The 23,399-nt window shown below is 38.6% G+C and overlaps 1 protein-coding gene across 4 annotated transcripts in view; it reads right to left on the bottom strand.

Annotated features, from left to right (window-relative positions):
* Kiaa1328 (KIAA1328 ortholog) overlaps positions 1–23,399 on the bottom strand; it is a 283,276-nt gene that overhangs the window by 249,336 nt on the left and 10,541 nt on the right. For all 4 annotated transcript variants that reach the window (XM_021151131.2, XM_029472090.1, XM_029472091.1 and 1 more), the window contains one exon: positions 19,604–19,698. In XM_021151131.2, coding sequence (XP_021006790.2) covers positions 19,604–19,698 — 95 coding nt within the window. The remainder of the gene's footprint in view (positions 1–19,603; positions 19,699–23,399) is intronic.

Below are 23,399 nucleotides of genomic sequence, written 5' to 3'. Positions count from 1 at the left end.
CAGAGCTCGTGTCTCTAGCTGCACATGTATCAGAAGATGGCCTAGTTGGCCAACAGTGGAAAGAGAGGCCCATTGGTAGTGCAAACTTTATTTGCCTCAGTACAGGGGAACACCAGGGCCAAGAAGTGGGAGTGGGAGGGTGGGGGAGTAGGTAGGGGAGCGTGTGGGGGACTATTGGGATAGCACTGGAAATGTAAATGAAATAAATACCTAATTTTAAAAAAAGAAAATACCATAAAAAAAAAAAAAAAGAATTGTCCCTATCTAAAAGAACTGCAGGGACAAAAATGGAGAAGAGACTGAGGGAAAGGAGGTCCAGTGACAGGCCCTAATTGGGATCCAGCTCAAGGGGAGTTTCTAAGGCCTGACACTATTACTGATGCTATGGTGTGCTTACAGACATGAGTTTAGAAAGGCCCAACAAGCAGCTGAAAGAGCCAGATGCAGATACACTCAACCAATAGACAGAAGCTGGGGACTCCTGTGGTTGAATTAAGGAAAGGCTAGAAGAAGGGGAGGAGGAGAGTGACTCCATAGGAAAACCATCAGTCTCAACTGACCTGGATCCCTGAGATCTCTTAAAAACTGGGCCACCAACCAGGTATCATATGCCAGCTGATATGAGGCCCCCAACACATATACAGCAGGACTGCTCGTCTGGCCTCAGTGAGAGAAGCACATAACTCTCCAAAGACTTAAGACCTCAGGGAGGGAGGAGGTCTGGTGGGGTATGGGGTTGTGGAGACATCCTCTTGGAGTAAGGGGAAGAAGAATGAAATGAGGAACTGTTGGAGAGTGGATCGGGAAGGAGCATTTACTAGACTGTAAAAAAGATTGATATTACTAGTATTATTAATAATATTATTAATGGTCATAATGTCGATGAAAACATCCTTTCATAGTCACATGTATTAGTATTTTAATATAACTAATATTTTCCAGAAAAATATATGGCTTTGACTATGACTGGTATTCTTGGTACTCTGTCAGATACTGTAGAAATAAAAGAAGGTTAAGATTAAGAATTAAACATGCTAATCATATTGACATGAATGGACTTGAGATACTATTTCTGTTCCCTGGGGACTCAAACAAGTGGTAGACCAAGCTTTCCCCTTCCTGTGGACTCACTCCTGGCTTTCCATTCTAGCCCATTCCCATTCCTTTGTGCCAGACACCAATATCTAAAAGCACTCGGTACCTGGAAACCTTGGTGGCCACACCAGATCTAGACTCTAGTAGACAATTTTCACTCTCCTCTTGTGCTCTAATTACAATCTGTAATTATAGCCTTACCTCCAGCCCTGCAATGGCCTGCTTGAAAGCACCGGTCTTTCTATTCTACCTCCGTTCCTTGGAGACACCAAGAACATTGGTATGGACCCAGCTTTCCTCTTCCTAAGGACCCCTCCCTTCTAACTCATTCCCATCCCTTTGGGTCAGGCCCTAGAAATACTTTCTACCTGAGACTATCAGTGACCACAGCAGGCAGGGACTCAAGTAGATGATTTACACCATCCTTCCTCTTCTCCATTATAATCTCTCCATTTTTACCCTCAGTCCATAACAACTTGCTTACCGGTAAACATCCTCACATGTCAACTCCAATTCTTGGTTCAGACTCAGGATCCCATTAGACCTTTCATCCCCATCTTTCCAGGTTATCCTCTATTTCTCTACAATTTAATAGGAATCTCCAACTCCCTACGACCCCTCATCTTGGTGAGGATAGGATCCCCTTTGCTCTTTCCTGAAGCCATTCTCAGCATTTTCACCTAGCCCACATCTATACCTCTATGCTACCTATTGACTTGCAGTAGTACAATCTACCAGGCAACACACAGCCGCTTCACTTTACTGAGATCAAGTGAAGGCAAGAAAAACCAAGGAAAGGAACACCCAACCATCAAAGACAAAACTGATATCAACCCTGTGCTAGTTAGTATTATGTAAACTTGACTATAGAGTTATCTGAAAGGAGGAAACTTCAATTGCAAAAAATGCTTCCGTAAGATACTGCTATAGGGCATTTTCTTAATAAGTGATTGATGCCAGAGGGCTCAGTCCATTGTGAGTAGTGGCTTCCCTGAGCTTCTGTAAGAAGGTCCTGGGATCCTATAAGAAAGCAGGCTGAGCAAGCCATGATGAGCAAGCCAACAAATATCACTCCTCCATGGCTTCTACATCAGCTTATGCTTTCAAGCCCCCCGCCCCCCCCCACCCCGCTTGAGTTCCTGTCCTGACTTCCTTCAATGATGAACGATGATGTGGAAGTATAAGCCAAATAAACCCTCTCCTCCCCAGGTGGCTTTTGTTGTGGTGTTTCACCATAATAATAACAGTAACACTAACTAAGCCAAATACTTGGAAACCTCAATCATCCTAACCCCAGATGCCTACACTCTAGTGCAAAAACAAACATCAACAACAAAGACCATATGCCTCTACCAAAAAGAACCCAGTAATTCTACTATAGTAGTCCCAGAGAAATGCAATGTAACTGAAGTACAAGACAAGGACCTCAAAACAGGAATTACGATTAACTCAATAACCATAAAGAGGATATTAACAAACCCTGTAATGAAGTCTACGAAAACAAACACAAACAGTGGAATGATGAAACACTTTAAGACATGAAGGTAGAAATAGAATCACTAAAGAAATCCTAACAGAAACTAAACTAAAAATGAAAACTTTAGGAAAGTCAAACAAAAACCCCAGAGACAAGCTTCACCAAAAAATAAGAGTGCAAGACAATAAAGAGAGAATCTCAGCCATGGAAGATAAGGTAGAAGAAATGGATATCTCAGTCAAAGAAATGTTAAATCTTCAATAATCCAGGCAGAGATTATGCAGGAAATCTGGGACATTGTGAAAAGAATCAATCTTCAATTAACAGGAATAGAGGAAGGAGAGAAAACCCATGTTAAAGGTACAGAAAATATTTTCAACAGTATCATAGAAAAAAATGTCTCTAACCTAAAGAAGGGGTTGCTTATCAATGTATATAGAACATCAATGAACACAGTCCATAAAAGAACCATAAAAGAAATTCCCATATTACATAATAATCAAAACATTAAAGATACAAAACAAAGAAAGAATATTAAAAAGCTGTAAGGGAAAAACACCAAGTAATGTATAAAGGCAGACCTGTTAGAATAGCACCTGACTTCTCAATGGAGACTAAAAGCCAGAAGAGCCTGGACAGATGTTCTACAAATTTTAAGAAGAGACCACATGTGCCAGCCCAGACCACTGCACCCAGCAAAATTTTCAGTCACAATAGAAAAAAGAAGACATTCCACAATAAAACCAAACATAAGCAATTTGTAAATGTTTAAGTAATACACACACACAAATATCACTACAGAAGGTACTAGAAGGAAAACTTCAACCTGAAAAGGTTAACCACACCCAAGAAAACACAAGAAAAAAGAACAAACAAGCAAATTAGGTGGGCGGGGGGGGGGGGCATTCAACACAGGGAAATAATGGAAATCAACAAATACTGCTCTTTGATAATTCTCAATATAACAGGTCTCAATTCTTTAATAAAAGACAAGATCAAAACCAGGATTCATCCTTCTGCTGTATCCAAGAAACACACCTTACCATCAAGAATAGAATCACCTCAGAGTAAAAGGATGAAAAAACATCTCAAGTAAATGAACCCAAGAAGGAAGCAGGAGCAATAAGTTATCTGATACCAAGGGGCCAGCCTTAGACAAACATTAAGAAACATTAAGGGATCTACATTAAATACACTGAAATGTATTTTTAAAATGTTGTCATAATAAATTCCATTCTTTAAATATAACCCAGTGATCGTCTACCCTGGTACTCCTGTTCTGTTGTTATGATTAGGGTTAAATCAGAAGTATCACACCGAAGAAGATTAGGTCACAAAGAGACCTAATCTTACTGTTGCTAATTGTTATTGAAGCCAGGGCCAAGTAAATGTTGAAGGTATTAGCTTGCTTCTTCTTGATGCTTATTATAGACTGCCAGGAGAGAAAGGTTAACTTACCAAAGACCATTAAGTTACAATGACCAAGACTTTGTGAATTCAAATATTGTTAGTGAGCCAGGCAGTGGTGGCTCACGTCTTTAATCCCAGCACTTGGGAGGCAGAGGCAGGTGGATTTCTGAGTTTGAGGACATCCTGGTCTACAGAGTGAGTTCCAGGATAGCCAAGGCTACAGAGAGAAACCCTGTCTCCAAAAAAGATTGTTAGCCTTCACACACACACACACACACACACACACACACACACCCCGGAGTGGGGTGGAAAGGAAGGATGCAGAAAGAGAGGGAAGAAGAAAGGGAAGGGCTAAAGTTTTAAAAAAATTTCTTCTGAGTGTATTTTAAATCCTGGATACCACCATGAAAAACATGTTTTATAAATTAAGGCAAAGTTTAAACTTTCATTAAAGCTTTAAAAAAATTAAAGACTTTATCTCAATATAAGCAAAAAAGATATGTTAAGAGATTAATGTTTGGGCTCAAAATATCTTCAGACAGCAAGGTCTCCAAGAAATGTATCAGTATTTTAAGATGATATATTTTGTTATAATACACTGGGCACCCAGAGAGAACACATTTGAAATGTGCTAATCAATTGTTTTAAATTCTTCATCAGCTTATTCAGCAGCATGTGCATCCTAACCGCACTGTCTCCTTTCTCCTTTCACCTGCATATCATAGTTTACTGATGTCTGAATATCTTGGGTACCTTAACAAACAAAATGAACATATTCCAAAGGTCCAGACCTTTCCTTGGCTTAGATTCTGAAAAAAAAAAAATATATGTAAAAGTAAAATTCTAGGCCTTTAGGCCCAGGCTTGAGAATGTGACCTCTGTGACTCAATGCTCCAAGGTATGCTAATCATAAAACAGATAGTGACATTCCTCCACCCACCTGCTTCCTGGGTTCAAGGAGTGTTCATTCGAAGAAAGTCACCCTGACCCACCCTGACCATTGCTGGAACCCGCTATGCAAATGTGCTATTGTTAGGGGCTCTTAGAAACTGTCTTGGAAGATAACCAAAACAATTACCAGGTATTCCTTGTGACTCTTGTGACTTTGCACTTCCTTGTGACTTTTAACTGGTATCTTTGGTATTTTCCAACAACGCCCTCCCCACCTCTTTGAGTTGTGGTATCTTCCTTTAAATACCCCCTTACCCAGCTACTTGGGGCGCCACGGTCCTCTACCCCTGCGTGGTGTATGATCGTGGGCCCGAGAGCGCTCTTGAATTAAAAGTCCTCTTGCAGTTTGCAGCAAGACCTTTCTCGTGAGTGATTCGGGGTGTCGCCTCTCCTGAGTCAGAACGTAGGGGAGTCCTCATGTTGTGGGTCTTTCATTTCTATTGATTTTATGAATAGCCTGCCTCAAGATTTGCTGTTGCTCTTTTGGTCCTCAGTGCACCATAGGCACCAGATTCCTCTAAACAAAACTTCCTTTCAGGTAGACAAGATGCTTCTTCTCAATGTCTGTCCCACATTCAGCTTGATGCTTTCCAAGCCTGATGAGTCTCTACATTTACCAGTCACTTGATAGTTGGTCTGGGTAAAGGTAGTTTTCTTTTGGTTGTTACTGTGTTTATGCTTATATTAAGCAGTCTTTAACCAGTCAGGGCCTGTGTGTAACTTCCTTCAGCCTCGGCAGGCTGGTTCAGACCTTACACCACTGAGGCAGGGCCACCTAAGGTGCAGCTCCTCTGACTCAGCTAGTTTCCTTTGATGTGACACTGCCTATCACCTGCTGTGAGGCCAAACCAGTTCTCTGAGATGGAGTTAACTGCAACCTGTGAATTTGGCAACTTACTGCTAAAAGGCTGTGCTGACAACTTGGCATCTCAACATCAAGAAACTTGGTGTGACAGGGGATGGATTTCCCCCTTTATAAGCGCAGACTTTTATTAAACAATTGAGCCTTGATTAGAACATTTTCTTGGCTCCATTTCTCTCTTGTCCGCCTAGTTACCCTCTCTTTTCAGGCCCGGTTTGCCTCCCAGGTGAAACCCAGTTCATGTTAGCGGCTGGTCGGTTTCCAACACCTGTGAAGTATTCTTGTCTTTCTTCTACAGTCTGGGGACCAGCATGGAACTCTTCCCTCCATTTCAGTTTTGTTCCTCCCTCCCACCAAGTCAGATGGGTTTTTAAGAATTATATATCCTTTTGCTGAAAATGTGTTTTGTTTTACCAAAGATAGAGAACGTCCTTATGGCAAGTGTTGGTTCCCCTCAACACTGCACTAAGAAAATCAGTTTCTTGCCCAATAGAGCTATAAAGAAAAGCTTCCCCTGTATTTGCTATCCCAGGGAATCCCACTCTTATCTGTCCACATTTGGTCTTTAGCAATCTCCCACATACTTTAGCTAAAACCCAGGTAGTCCAGTTACTGCACTGCTTACTGCTGCCTTTCCCTTACAGCACAGGTCTCCTTTGGCCTTGGGCTAGTTGGTTACTCTACTCCAGTGTCATGTGTAATTCAGTGTGTTCCACATTTTTATTATTGTAAGAGGAGGAACAACATCCCTTAAGCTATTAGACTTAATAATGTAATTTCATGTGCTTACCTACTAGTTTTGCACTTAATTTTCTAACATTTCTTTTCCATTTGCAAAGCTAGAACAAGTTTAATAACAAAACATTAACTACCATTTGATTGATCCCATAGAACTACAATGTTTACTAATTATAAAAAGGAAACCCAACTTCACAATGGAGTGACCTGGAGCAGTAAATCTCCACCTGAACCATGTTCAGCGAAAGGCACATCACTTCTTTCATATTCTTGCTATAAAATGTAGAACTTGAATCTAAGAGGAAATCGACAAGTCCATATTGATAAAAATCTACAAAAATATGTGATTCCTCCTCTTTAAAAATGACAAGGGCAAGAAGGACTGAAATACTGTCACTGACTGGAGAACACTAAAAGAATGTGATAAGAGACAACACAGTGAGACTCTGAATCAGAACGTCAGATGGATGGGTGGGTGTACAGATGGATGGATGAATGGATGGACAGACAGATAAGCAATTTTAAGGAAATAAAATTGTTAACCTATATTTTTTCTTTTTTTTATTAAACTAGTAAAATTTATTTTAAAATAAACAACTCAATATTGACTTTTTTAAGTCATCAAAACAATTTATAAAAGTTAAATGCCTCTTAAATATACATGATGTCTTTTGAAGCTAAAACTAATATGCACTCAACCAGTTTTTAAAATATTTTGAATATTAAACATAATAGAAGTAGGAAAAAAATTCTTATGAAGTCCTCTATGAAAGGAAATTGTGACAAGTTCCTGATTAGACAGAAGCCATTTCATCTCCAAGGGACAATACACAGTGTAACTATGGCTTCTTAGAATGAATTGGGTACTGTTCCTTCTGCTTCTATTTTGTGGAATAGTTTGAAGAGTATTGGCATTAGGCCTTCTTTGAAGGTCTGACAGAATTCTGCACTAAACCCATTTGTTCCTGGGCTTTTTTTTTTTTTGGTTGGGAGACTTTTAATGGCTGCTTCTATTACTTTAGGGCTTATTGAACTGTTTAGATGGTTTATGTGAACCTGATTTTACTTAGGTATTTAGTACCGGTACAGAAAAGTTGTCTATTTCATCTAGATTTTCCAGCTTTGTTGAATATAGATAGGCTTTTGTAGGATCTGAAGATTTTTTTGAATTTCCTTAGTTTCTGTTGTTTAATCTCCTGTTAAGCTATAAATAAGGGATGCAGTTTTACTAATACAACTGCATCAGTTATAAATTCCTGATGCTGTTTACTACATCCCTTTAGTAGAAAATGTATAAAAATGTAGAGAATGAGAAAGGAGAGGAAATAGTTTTAATTTTTCCCACTTAATATACAGTTTTAATGTGTCTAGAGAGATGGCTCAGCAGTTAAGAGCACTGGCTGCTCTTCCAGAGGACCTAGGTTCCATTTCCAGCACCCACACGGCAGCTCACAACTCTCTGTAACTCCAGTTCCAGGGAACCCAACACCTTGATACAGACATACATACATACATACATACATACATACATACATACAGCAAAACACCAATGCACATAAAATAAAAGTTAAAAAATATGAAGTTTTAGTTTTAAAAACAGATCATTTTAATACTGGCATAATTCCCAGTAGATTTAAATTATAGAGAAAAATATACTAGAGAGTAAATAAAGATGTAATAGTTTACCTCTGTAAAAGCTAATATATATTACTGAAGCATATCTAAATATCTTTGTTGTTTTAGATTATTCAAATACTTTAAAACTTTTAAAAATTTGAGTATAAGATAAGAATGTCTTTAACAAAGGCTTAAAGACAACATACAGTGAATTATCAATAATTATTTTATAATCAATTTAATAGGGTAGGAATAAAGATATTAACTTCTAAAGTATTAACTTGAGAATATTTATTTCTCACATATTATAATTCAAGAAACTCACAGTTGCAATTTTGAGCCAGCAAACCAAACAAGTGCTCCTTGGGTCTCCTGAGAAACTGCTTTGTGCTTCCTTGTGTACAAGTGGCTTCTTCCCTTCTGCTTTTTCAGGTGTGTGCAATCCTAATTTGTTACAGCAGGTACACAAAATGAATTTTGGTGGACAATAATCATAGTCCATAAGCTCACGGACAGCATGCATGGAGCTGATACTGCGGAAAAGCTAAATGCTTAGGAGATGTGTGTGTCGATGGACTTTACTGACAACCTCTCAATTTTTTCTTAACCAAAATGTGGGTGGGGCATGAGTCTAAATAAATCCATCCAAGCGAAAAAATTGTCACTCATGGCTGTGTGTCAATGTCACACAAAATGGAAAAAGGACTCACTACAGGAAATCTAACTTGGTGAAGGAGGCAGAGTCTCGTCAGACTACAAGAAAGACTGTTAAATGCATAATAATTAGTCAAAACATTCTTTGAGTAACAGATCTCAGAATCCACCACCTAAAATGGAATTTATACATACAAACTGTTGGACATTTATAAAAGCCCAGTAAAGTTCAACAGCTTTCTATCCAAATGAAGTTAAAGGGCCATCTTTTGTTGAAATTTTCTATTAAAAAATTATAAGACTTCCCCCAACCCCAAAATGTTCCATAAAAGCTTCAAAAAGCAAGTAAAAACTCTTAAGTAACTGAAAAATCAAAGTCTAATATTTCTATTGCAGGGCAATATACGTTTAATTCTTACCTAATGGTTCTAATCAATGTTTTTAAAGGGGAAAGTGAAATAATGATCTACAACTCAGTTCACAATTTGAAACTAATGGGGCTTTTTTTTCCATCTCAGAAATGTCAAGTAGAACTAGCAAACTGTCCTCTGGGGAAAATTAGAGCATCTGGGCCTAAAAAGGAACTTATCCTCAAATAAGTTACAGCACAAGCAGTCTCTTGGGAACGGCGCATGAAGCGGCAGTGGAGACAGGAAAAGAATCAGGAAGGTTTTGAGATTGCTCTAGAATAAAGTTCATCTTCAGCCAGAACTGCAGCTGTGACTAGAATTATTTGAATATGTTGAAACATATTTCCTACAAAAATAAAGCCAACAGCTACTAGTGCACAGCCCCCGTTACCACCTTAAAGGTCCCAGTAAACAAGGAGATGCACAGAGTGGACTGTCACCATCTTTCAGCAAAACCTATAGTGTTTTATAAACATTCACTGTTCGGGTCTATAAATGGTGCCTGCTTTTCCCCTCTATGCAAACAATTCATTCATGCTACTGTGAAAAACTTTCTGAAGGCATATAATTCAGTCCCTGTAACAAGAATTCTCTCTATCCTAAATCCTTGTACAGAAAACTCAGACAATATTCCACTCACCCTTCTGCACATGTAACTCAATACCAGACACCCCAGGGAAGCCTCTGCATTTACTTGAAGCCCATGTGTCAGCTCATTCCTTAGTATATTTTTCCATAAGCAACATAATTCACATCACCATAACTTTGTTGCATTCTCCATTAGTCTCTACATTTGGGTTTACCCCTGTATGCTATTATTATTAGTGCTGTTAACACAGTGGAAAAGTCCATAAATATATGTACATTATTAAGGAAGCACAGCCATACACTTAACAGCAGAAATATCAAAGCCTATATTACCTGCTAGCACAACTTTGCTCACTCATATTCACTATGAATGAGGGATGTCTTCTCATTTATCTGCGCTGTCTAATCATCATGCCTTTCTATAAGTAAATTTCAAACTTCTCCTGAATAATGCCTGTAGGTTTGTATGAGAGCTGAAACTTCTTACATGTGCTATATCATAAAAGAATTCCTAAATTTTCTGATACATTCACCAATGTGATTTTTTTTTCCTTTTTTCACACAGGGTATCACTCTGTAGAACAGGCTGGTCTCAGAGATCTGCCTCACTCTGCTTCCCCCAGTGCTGGATCGAATGTGCGACCACACTTTGATATTTAATACACGAGGTATGAAAAACACCACACAGCCACAACAACCTAAGTACTCAAACAAGCGTTCAGCCAGACCCACGTCTCTATGTCTCAGTGAACACTGACACAGCTACAAAGACCTTTTGGAGCTGGAAAGTCTGGCTAAGATTTTACACTTTCAACATCAATTACATTTTTATGTCTTATTTACCACATTTATAAAAGCTATCACAATGTTAAAATTAGAAAACAATTAGCTCTATATTCTCCTTTGCAAGGTATATCGTTTACCTATACTCTGCCTTGCCTCAATACCTAAATCTCACTCTTTCTGTTTGCTTTTTACACACATATACAAGATCCAGTTACAACTGCTCCCACGTACATGTTATAGCTTAAAATCCACATACGAAGGCAAATATGTGGACTTTCTCTAAGCTCTTGTTACAGAGCATCAGTACAAATATGAAACAGGAGGTTCACATACAGAGCCTCTATATAGCTCTGTCCAAGATACAAGTACATTTTCCCACATAACATAACCAAAGTCAAGACCCTATTTCAGAAAAATGAGAGATGCCGGCCTTGGGGATAACTCTTATAAAGACACTTTAAACATCAAAATAAATATTTTAAAAATAAGTTAACATTATATCTTTATACTATATATCAGCTGTAACTGAAAAAAAAAAAAGAGAGAGAGAAAGAAAAGTACTTGTTCTGTAGGTTTGCTGAGAGCTACTGAATTCTACATCCTTCTGAAAGTATGCTGCCAATGACCAGGGGTGGGTGCCAAGCAATCCCAGGGTCAGGTTGCCTTAAACAATACCAAAAGACTTGCATTTGAGCCGAAGCTTAAGTAGGTGTACTTAAACCCGTCACAGAAACACATCGTGTTCCTACTGCTCCCGGTGCTCTTCTCCCTGTGGTCTGACCTTATACAAGGTAAATGTAATCCTTCATGGCAAATTTTTCTACTGAAAAGATACAAATTAAGATAGCTTTTAAAACCCCAGCCTAACACTTTCTATTAATACTCCATCGTTATTCTCTATTTAATCAAAATTGAGCCTATTGATTTTAAAAAATGATATACTAGACAAGGCAAGCAAAACACAAAAGCAGCAGATTTTGCCTTACTTTATATGATGTGATTTGTAAAGCAAAGTTTTCTCATGAATAAGCAACTACATTTAAACATTCTTTTTATAAAGAACACAGTTTTTTCTCTTCAGAATAAAATTTGAGCTTTCATTTCCTCTCTATTTTACTTTTTATTTTCTTCTTGAATAATGAGCAGAATTGGGTTCAGTCAAAATCTAAATTGTATATAGATGACATCTGCACAGAGGAGTTGCTCAGAGCAGGGGACCAGCACCCAAGGGAGGTAGATGTAAAAGAGTACACACACACAGGCCTAGGAGGTGGAGACTCAGGTAGGACAAAAGAGTATCATGGGGAGACAGTTAGCCACATATGCTGTACTAGGGCCTAAGTGAGCTAGCGTGTTGACTCAGACCCCAAGTATGATGGGAGACTTATGCAGGGCTTTAAGGCAGATGCAGATAAAGCATAGCCAATAAGGAATCAACACAGTGTTCATATTAAATTACCTTGAAGCAGCATATCAGACCATAAAGAGCTAAGAAGGATAAACACTCAGTGGGCAGCCCTGTGAGCAGTATCAGAACACAGGCAAAAAGAACACTTACCAAGAAAGCATAGACTATTGTGCAATGACAGAGCTTGTGCTGAGTGAGGAAGCTACACTCCCCAGGGATGGCCTAGCATAAAATCAAGGCCTAAGCAGAGGAAAGAGAACATTCAAACTGTAAGAAGAGATCAATTCAAAGAAAACCAGTGGGGAGAGGGGACAACAAAGGCAGAGAGTGGCCCAGACTTCTGTGTTGTAGAAACAGGAAAAAGGAGGCATCCATGGAGAGGGGCTGGTGGCCTGGAATGGGAAAAAGGAGTTCTAGCACACAGAGGGAGCTTCTCTTCCTTACAAGGAGTACTTCCAAGAAGAAACATTAGCTACATGCAAGACGACTAAACAGACACCAAGAAAACAAAGCAAAGGAAAAGTGCTCCTCACTGCACGCTAAGAGTTACCATTACAGGACATTCATCAAGAACAACTACATTCTAGACTATGAACCTCAAAATGGTGTTTTTAATAGTTTTAATAGTTAATACCACTATAGAGCAAAAGTAGGAACTGATAAAAAAAAATAGAAAAATCATTAGCTGCTGGAAGTTCTACAATGTGAAGTGCCAAAGGGACAGACTGGAATTAAAGGAAAACACCGTAGGCATGTGGGCACAGTGAAGGCACGCTGAGGAGGTTGGCAGTACTCACTGTTCACACAAGAGAGACACACATGGGCTCTAAGCTCTCACCTTAAGAGCAAAGGGAAAGGCAAATAAAGTGTCCAAAGCAATGAGAAGGAAGGAAATAGCACAGATGAGAGAATTTAAAAAGAAAAAAAAAAAAATCAATGGAGTAGAGAGACCAGAAACCCGGGAGGATGGAAATACATTCAACAAAAAGCTGGATCTTGGGGGAGAAGTCAATAAAATTGATAAGCCTAGCAAAGATAAAGATTCAAGTCACTACTGTCAGAAATGAAGAATTACAGATATTGTGTCACTAATGAGAAAGTGAAAGAATAGTATTAATTTTTTGATAACTTGGAAGAAATGAAGTGGTTCTCAAAAACTACAAACTGCTTGTGATGGAGATATGGCTTAGTGGTTAAGAACATGGGATATTCACCCAGAGGTCCGTAGATCTGATCCTCAGCACTCACCTGTAACTGCAGTTCCAGGAGAACTGATGCCCTCTTCTGACCTCCAGAGACAGCAGACACACAAAGGCATACACACAAAGGCATACACAAACATGCATGCAGGCAACACATCCATACCCATAAAATATAAATAAAATGTAATTGAAAAATACCCTACAGACTTGTAAGTTCAACCAAGATAAAATAGACAATGTTAATAATCTTAAAAGCATTAAAGAAATTAATTTTTTAATTTTACCACTTCACTGGGGAATACTAACAAAAATTTAAAACTAACCACTTCAAAACAGGCTTGATGGCATATACATATAACCCTAGCATTTAGGGGGCTAAGGCAGGAAAACTTCAAGTTCAAAGCCAAACTCAGCTAAATACATATATAGAGGGAGAGGGAGAAGAATTTGGAGAGAGAGTAACTCTAAAACCTAAAATCAAAGCTAACCTAACACCAACTTCATACACATTTTCCAAGAGATTATAAGCCAGGAGGAAAATCGCTGACTTACATGAGGCTGTAATTACCATGACGTGAACAAAGTAACAGTACAAAAGCACACAACTCCAGACCAGTGCCTCTCATCAGCTTCGCTATGAAATTCAAAACGGCAAGTCAAACGGTCCCATACAGGAAGTCAGTTTTTACAACCTACGCTTAATACATAGCTTTAACCTTGAGTTATATATTCTTCCATGTCCCAACAGAGAATAACGTATATGTGTGCAGTGCTAACCATTTGAGAAAACAGCCAAGGCATTAAAAACAATCTTAAACAGAGCAAATACCCCATAAATACTGGAAGCAATATGTGATAAAGGTTGGTAACATCTTTTTGCAATTTTGAGTTCTATTCCGGATTATTTAAAGTATATAAAGTCACCCTTTTCCTTGTAAATTCTGCTAAAGAGCTCTGCAAAGAACAGCTTGTTTCTTTCCCACACCATGTTTTCTGTGCAGTTCAACAAATACAGAGCAAAGCCTTTTCATCAGATCAGACAGAAGACATGGGAGAAGGGGAACAATTCAAATTGAAGCTTATGCCTGGTCAAATTAATCCAAAGATTTTGGATTTCTTAATTTTGATTTTGATTCCTTAGTGTGTTTATTGATGTAACAAACTATAATTGATCTATAGTTTGATGAAATACTACTGTGTCAGTAGAGGTTTTTCTCTTTTCTTTTGTTTTAGTGGCATTGACAAGCTTGTGCCAAAGTCATTATGGAAGACTAGCTCTGGTCTTTTTCAAAATATGAACAAAGTGAGAAGAGTCACTCCACTACGTATTAAGGCTTTCTATGCTGTACATGTACAGTAATGAAGGCTGAGGCACAGGCAGGCAGGTCAACCAAAGCAGGAACCCAGAAAGAGGGTCATACAAACATGCACCTATTAGTTTCTAACAGAAACACAAAAAAGATTTCTATATATGGTACAGGCATAAGTGTACATCAATAACAACCTCAAGCACCAAAAAACTCAACTCAGGCATTCATAATACAAAAACCAACTCAACTGGATCATTGACTAAAAAGAATTTTTAAAAAGACATATTTATCTAGTTAAGGTTAAAAGCTTAGACTATGGAAGACCTGAGGATAATGAGGCAAGCTACAGAGGAGGAGGAAATATTTTACCACTCCATAGCCAGTAAAATATCTGTATTTACAACACATAACAACTCTCAAAACTCAATAAAAATGTCCAAACATTCTGGTATGATAGAGCCAAAAGAATGCACTCAGTTCCAGTGAAGATACAGTCAGGAAAAAGAACATGAAATCATGTTTATTATTACTGACCATTACAAAAAGACAATCAAACCAAGATATCACTAATGCCCATGAAATTCTTAAAATTAAAATTACAAAGTTAGAATTCCAAACACCAGAGTTTTGTTTGTTTGTTTGTTTGTTTGTTTTTGCATTGTAGGTGGGAATGTAAAATGCTACATCCTTTTTGAAATGTGGTTTCTTAGAAAATAAGACACATTTAATGCCAAAGAAAGCAAGTTTTTATGTGCACCTGAAAATCTATACTTGAATGTTTATAGCCATTTCATTTGTAACTGTCAAAAATTAGAAAGAATTCTAATGATTTCCAATAGATGAACAGTTAATCAATTTAGCACCTCTACACCAAAAGGAAAACAATAAAGATGGAAAAAAATACTGAAACACTTACAACTTGGAAGGCTTCAAAGAATTATACTGACCAAAAAGATCAATCTGAAAAAAGTCAAAAAATATCTGATCCCATTTATATAGTTTTCTTGACATACTGCCATTTTAGTAATAGATTAACAGCAGATTAACAAGAGTTTTGGACTAGGGAAGGGAGTAGGAAATAAAGAGTCTCTGCTGAGGCTGGGGTTGATGGAGCAAAGGTTAAAAGTGCTTGCTGCTCTTCCAGAGTACCTGAGTGAACTCGTGTCGGACGGATGACAACCACCTGAGACTGCAGGTCTAGAGAAGCCAACATTCTTTTCTGGCTTCTATGAACACCTACATACATGTGCATAAATGCAGAATTTTTTATGTGCAAATAAAGTGGTAAATACTTGCCTACCATGTACAAGGCCCTAGTCAATTTCAAGCACTTCAAAAAAACAAAAGAAATGCTCAACCCTTGTAACAGAACTATTCTATGGTAATTTTATGGTATTTTAATTCTATGGTAATTCAGAACTTTTCTATGGTAATTTTAACAAATCTATAATGGATACATGTAAAACTGGTGATCTCTGTACATAACAGACAAGTTCTGGGAATGTCAGTTTTCTGGCTGTGATAGTCTAGCTGTAGTTAATCAAAATATTACCATCAGTGGGTACCGGGTAAAGGGTGAATACGTTCTCTATAATAATAGCTACAGCTATTTCAAAGTAAAAAGTTATTCTCTTTTTTTAAAGAAATTAAAAGGTCATCTTTCTACTTCATTTTATTTCTGTGAATCCTAAACCTCTGTGTTAGAATAAAATTCAAGTTTATCGAGTCTGATACTAATAAAAAATAAGTAGTAACATAAATAGGACTCATTCTTCACTAAGAATTCCAATGTACTAATAACTACTAACACGCTTTGGGATATACAAAGTAGCTACTAAATACCATGCCATAATGGAGGCACATTCCTCAGATGCATCTTACTATAGTGGTACAAACCTACATTTGAATAGTTCCAATGAGTCTCCTTTGCAATATTGCTATAGTTTTAATACAAATGGTCCAAAGGCCCATATGTCACATGCTAGTCCCCTAGTGCAGTAATTTTGAGGTAATGGCTTGGGAGGTCCTTGAAGCTCAATGGAAGTGGGACCTTGAATGTGAGTATTTGGGCAATACAAAGCCTTTTTTTAAAAGTCTGTTTCTAAGGTAAGTAATATTGTGACTATTGTGAAGGGTGTTGTTTCCCTAATTTCTTTCTCAGCCTGTTTACCCTTTGAGTAGAGGAAGGCTACTGATTGGTTTGAGTTAATTTTATATCCAGCCACTTTGCTGAAATTGTTTATCAACTTTAGGATTTCTCTGGTGGAATTTTTGAGGTCACTTAAGTATATGATCATATCATCTGCAAATAGTGATATTTTGACTTCTTCCTTTCTGATTTGTATCCCTTTGACCTCCTTTTGTTGTCTAATTGCTCTAGATACAACTTCAAGTACTATGCTGAATAGATATACAGTAGGCAGACTTGTCTAGTCCCTGATTTTAGTGGGATTGCTTCAAGTTTCCCTCCATTTAGTTTGATGTTGGCTACTGGCTTTCTGTGTATTGCTTTTACTATGTTTCGGTGTGGGCCTTGAATTCCTGATCTTTCCAAGACTTTTAACATGAAGGGGTGTTGAATTTTGTCAAATGCTTTTACAGCATCTAATGAAATGATAATGTAGTTTTTTTTTCTTTGAGATTGTTTATGTAGTGGATTAGGTTGATGGATTTCCATATACTAAACCATCCATGCATCCCTGGGATGAAGCCTACTTGATTGTGGTGAATGAATGATCATTTTGATGTGTTCTTGGATGCAGTTGGCAAGAATAGAATTGAAGACCCAGAAAGGAACCAACACACATATGGTTTCTTGATATTTGACAAAGGAGCTAAAACCATCCAGTGGAAAAATGGTGCTGGTCCAACTGGAAGTCAGCATGTAGAAAAATGCAAATTGACCCATTCTTATCTCCTTGTACAAAGATCAAGTCCAAATGGATCAAGGACATCCACATAAAACCAGACACTGAAACTTATAGAGGAGAAAGTGGGGAAGAGCCTCGAACACATGGGCACAGGGGGCAAATTCCTGAACAGAACACCAATGGCTTGTGCTGTAAGATCGAGAATCGACAAATGGGACCTCATAAAATTGCAAAGCTTCTGTAAGGCAAAGGACACTCTCAATAAGACAAAAAGGCAAACAGGAAAAGATCTTTACCAATCCTGTATTCAATAAAGGGCTAATATCCAATATATATATACAAAGAACTCAAGAAGTTAGACTCCAGAGAATCAAATTACCCTATTAAAAATGGGGTACAGAGCTAAACATAGAATTCTCAACTGAGGAATACCAAATGGTTGAGAAGCACCTAAAGAAATGTTCAACATCCTTAGTCATCAGGGAAATACATATCAAAACAACCCTGAGATTCTACCTCACACCAGTCAGAATGACTAAAAGAAAAAAAACTCAGGTGACAGCAGATGCTGGCGAGGATGTGGAGAAAGAGGAACACTCCTCCATTGCTGGTGGGATTGCAAGCTGGTACAACCACTTTGGAAATCAGTTTGGTGGTTTCTCAGAAAATTGGACATACTACCTGAGGACCCAGCAATACCACTCCTGGGCATATACCCAGATGTTCCAACATGTAATAAGGACACATGCTCCACTGTGTTCACAGCAGCCTTATTTATAATAACCAGAAGCTGGAAAGAACCCAGATATCCTTCAACAAAGGAATGGATACAGAAAATGTGGCACATTTACACAATGGAGTACTACTCAACTATTAAAAATGATGAATTCATGAAATTCTTAGGCAAATGGATAGAACTAGAAGATAATATCATCCTGAGTGAAGTAACCCAATTGCAATGGAATATACATGGTATGCACTCACTGATAAGTGGATATTAGCCCAAAAGCTCCAAATAACCAAGATACAATTCTCACACCACATGAAGCTCAAGAAGTAAAACCAAAATGTGGGTGCTTTAGTTCTTCTTAGAAGGAAAATAAAATACTCACAGGAGCAAATATGGAGATAAAATGTAGAACAGAGACTGAAGAAAAGGCCATCCAGAGGCTGCCCTGCCTGGGTGTTCATCCCATATACAGTTACCAAACCCACATACTATTGTGGATGCCAAGGAGTGCATGCTGAAAGGAGACTGATATGGCTGTCTCCTGAGAGGCCCTACCAGAGCCTTACAAATACTGAGGAAGATGCTGAAAGACAACCATTGTACTAAGTACAGGATTCCCAATAGAGGAGTTAAAGGACTGAAGTAGTTGAAGGGGACTGCAACCCCACAGGAAGAACAACAATATCAACCAACCATTCCCCCAAGAGCTCTCAGGGACTAAGCCATCAACAAAGGAGTACACATGGCTCCAGCTGCATATGCTGCAGAGGATGGTCTTGTCATGCAGCAATAGGAGGAGAGGTCCTTGGTCCTATGAAGACTAGATAGATGCCCCAGTGTAGGGGAACTGAGGGCAGGGAGGTGGGAGTGGGTAGGTGGGTGGGTGGAGGAACACCCTCATAGAAGCAGGGGGAGGGAGGACAAGATAGGGAGTTACGGAGGTGGGGGACCAGGAAAGGGGATAACATTTGAAATGTAAATAAAGAAAATATACAATTAAAAAAAAGTTTGTTTCCAATTAATAAATGTCATAATGACATTAGTGTTCTATTACTATGAAGAGATACCATAACCAAGGCAATTCTTATTTTTAAAATAGCCTTTAATTGGGACTTGTTTATAGTTTTAGAGGTTAAGTCCATTATCAGCATGGCAGAAAGCATGGTAGCACATAGGCAGACACAGTATTATAAAAGGAGCCAAGAGTTCTACTTTGAGATCTGCAGACAGGAGGAAGAGCCAATCACTAGGCCCAGCTTGAGCTTCTGAAATCCTAAAGCCCACCCCCAGTGACACTCTTCCTCTAACAAGGACACACCTTCTCTGATAGGGCCATTCAAACAGTGACACTCCCTGATGAAGAAGCATTCACATCTATGAGCCTTTAGGTACCATTCTTATTCAAACCACCACAGACACCATATGTTAGCAATACTGTGCTCTCACAATGAGTTGTCTCACCTACAGCTGCATGCCATATGAGGTATTGTCTCACCTGGCTAGTTCTTTAATTAAGTTGGCAATTCGTCTTTTGTCTTCAAGGCATAAATCTTTCAACGATGCACTCTTCATTCCTCTCTTGCAGAAATTCTAGAATAAAACATCTTCTGGTTATTTTACTAAAAACAATTTTTAACTAATTTTTAGAAATTTATCAAATTAAACATGGAAAGTGAAATTTCTTAGAAATTACTTATCTGATTGATTATTATCCACATTTTTCATTTAAACCTACTGTGAATTCCAGACATGCTAGGGAACTGATACCAAACTAGACCACATTTTGGAATTTAGAGAAAATGCACACAGACAGAACTAGAAGATATGCCTGCTAATTACTAGAGAACCTTTCCCCTGGTGAATGTTAGGGTGACATGCGTCACTTGGAAGACACTGTAGCCCCAGGACAGTTTAAGATGTATAAAGGCTAGCTAGGAGACACTGTTGTCAAATTTTTAAAAATCAAAATCCTGAAGAGCCAGATCTAAGAGAAACTGGAATTTATTTTCCTGCAGTGTTCTCACGTGTCAAGAACTCAATAAGTACTTTTTACCTGTTACCCCTCTCATTTTTACAGCAGTGCAATTAGGCAGACACTGCTCCTCTTCTCCATTAAGAGTTCACAGTTTGGCCCCAGTTACAGTGGTTAAATAACAGTGGTGTGGGAACTTGGACTCCAGGCTCTGTACCTAAACACTGTGCTATTCTTTTGGTTTGTTTGTTTGTTTGTTTGTTTGTAGTACAGTAGCTTCTCTCCAGACAATTCCAGATGGGTCTTTAAAGCCATAGAATTCAAGGAGTCACAAGAGAACCAACACAGAAAGGGAACATTTGGTCTTAATTCTAGCATTTGTGAAAGGTCAAAGTGACTTAACATATAACCTTTCACCTAGCCAAAACAAGGAAAGATCCTTAAAATGAATCCGGGAAATAAGTAAGGGAAAGAGAAAAAAGAAAGTGGATTTGGATTTTGGTATGACCAATTTAAGACACCTTTACAGACATCCTTGTGGAAATATTTGGAAAATTAGAAAGGGAAGTCTGTCACTTCATCAGAGAAACAGAAAGATTCAGAACTCTCTAGTATACAGTACTCCATGGGTGGCTTAGGTTTTTATTACTTCCTTCATATATTTCCCATGTTTAAAATTTTTCTATAATGATATGTAGAAATCAAGATAAAATACTAGTTTCCTAAAACTCATTTAAAATAAAAGACATTGGCAATCTTTTAAATTTTTAATTAATATTTAAATCTAAATTAAACTTAAATTGCCATTTAAAAAAGAAGAGAATTAGAAGCATATGATGTCATAGGCAGATCTTTCAAGATGGGAATGAAGTCAATATTAAAGCTTAAAAGAGTCAAACTGGGGGGCTGGAGGCACTGGACTTAGCAACAGAAGCTGGGGACAGAAGGAGCAAAGGCAGCTGCAGGAATAAACACCACAAACTCTGGCACCCAGGTCACAAATTTAGCAGCCATTTAAGTACTGTTGCTGTTTGTTTTCAGGGACGCCTCAGACTACTCTGAGGTTCTGATCATTCCACCTCTGCCTGCACAGGCCTGGGATTATAGACATGTACTCCCCCACACTCACTTTATGGGGTGCTAGGGATTGAACACACACAGCTTCCTTGGTGCTGGTAGGCAAGCACTCTGACCAACTAAGCCACCTCCCCAGCTAGCCACTGTGCTTAACAGCAAGACCTGAAAACATGAATGCATATCACCCCGAGAACAGCACAACTTGGCATATTTCTGCACGAGCACTGCCCATTTTGTGGTTTCACGACTGCCTTTCATCTTGAAGCTCATCCTTCCATGTCCAGTACTGTAATACTGAGCTAGGACTTCAGGGACCCCATTTCTCCTTTGGCATCTGGCTGTCTGATAAACTCTGCTGTAGAAAGAGCTAGACTGAGACCAAGGTTGTAAGAAAGAAAAGAATATAATCCTTCTTGTCTGCTTCCTGGTGCCTTCAGTGCCATTCCAGTCTGTTATTCTCACAAGGACAATTGGCTCCAGTATATAATTGTTTCTAGAACTCAGCCTCTGAAAGGCAGACAGCAAAGCCAGTCAAGGTACCCTGTCACAGAAGTCCAAGCTTCAAATTTAAGCACATGTCCCAACATTCTAAGTCTTACTACTTCAAACCTGTTCTTGTTCATCCAGCCCCGGAAAATGGTCCCGGTGTTTTACAGTCAATACCTCACAATATATTACTGTTTCCTTTTCGCTTTTCCAGTACCAATTTAACAACTTTTTAAATGACAGGGTTTCTCTATGTAGCCATGGCTGTCACAGAACTCTGTAGACCAGGCTGGCTTCCAACTCAAGAGATTCCCCTGCCTCTGCCTCCCCAGTGCTGGGATTAAAGGAGTGCATCACCATAAGATATGTGTGATGGTTTCACCTTGCATGTATGTTTAAGCACCACATGTATGCAGTGCCCAGAGAGGCCAGAATATGGCATCAGATGCCCCAGAACTGGAGTTCTAGGTGGTTTTGAGTCACCAGTAGCAAGGGCTCTGAAATGCTGACCTATCTCTTTAGTTAAAATAAGTGAATAAGTACTAACATATTAGTTAAAAGAAATTTACAAATTACTATATACAGCATTAAGAATTGTCATGAATCCACTGACAAGCAAAAATACTTAGTCCTATGATACATATTGTATGAGTATATAAAATTCCAAACACGTAAAACTAAACATTGCTTAAAAATAAAAATACATCAGTCTGTATAGAACAGGGTTTTGAAAACTATAGCTGAAAGACAAATTTAGCTCACTATATACTTTTGTAAATGAAAATTTATTAAAAACAAAACAACAATAAAGCTCCACCAAGTCCATCCTTTAACATTTCCTAAGACCATCTTCAGGCCACAGGCGCAAAGCTGTGTAACTGAGACAGATGTTTTTCATCTCAGGCCAGAGAGCAAGCCAACAACTAGATTCGACTTGAAGTCTGAACTATGACCTGGAACGGCGTGCTGAATAAACCCTTCCCTCTCCAGGTTGCTGTGGGTCAGAGCACATGATAATAATGATAACAGCCACAGAATAAAACTAGACACTGCAAACAAAACCCTGAGACTACTGAAGGAAGTGTAACTAGCTATGCTTCTCATACCCCGTCTGGTGTACACGGTCTCATGCCAGCATCAATTACAGCAAGTACTGAAACTTGCCATTCTAGTCCAAATGCCACCCAAAAGGACAACTGTTCTGGGGTTCACCGAACATCAGTAAAAGATGAAAAATGTCTCCACAATTATACATTAGAAAGTTTCCACTGAGGAATACCAAATGGCTGAGGAGCACCTAAAGAAATGTTCAACATCCTTAATCATCAGGGAAATGCAAATCAAAACAACCCTGAGATTCCACCTCACACCAGTCAGAATGGCTAAGATCAAAAACTCGAGTGACAGTGGACGCTGGACAGGATGTGGAGAAAGAGGAACACTCCTCCATTGCTGGTGGGACTGCAAGCTGGTACAACCACTCTGGAAATGAGTTTGGCGGTTCCTCAGAAAAATGATAGATTTTATTGGACAAAGTTCTACCAGAAGATCCAGAAATACCACTCCCAGGCATATACCCAGAAGATGCTCCAACATGTAATAAGGACACATGCTCCACTATGTTCATAGCAGACTTATTTATAATAGCCAGAAGCAGGAAAGAATCCAGATGTCCCTCAACAGAGGAATGGATACAGAAAATGTGGTACATTTACACAATGGAGGTCCACTCAGCTACTAAAAACAATGAATTTAT

This window comes from Mus caroli, chromosome 18 (assembly GCF_900094665.2).
Source record: "Mus caroli chromosome 18, CAROLI_EIJ_v1.1, whole genome shotgun sequence".
Classification (NCBI taxonomy): Eukaryota; Metazoa; Chordata; class Mammalia; order Rodentia; family Muridae; genus Mus; species Mus caroli.
Note: the sequence above shows the minus strand (reverse complement) of the source record. Positions and strands in the feature narration are given on the sequence as shown.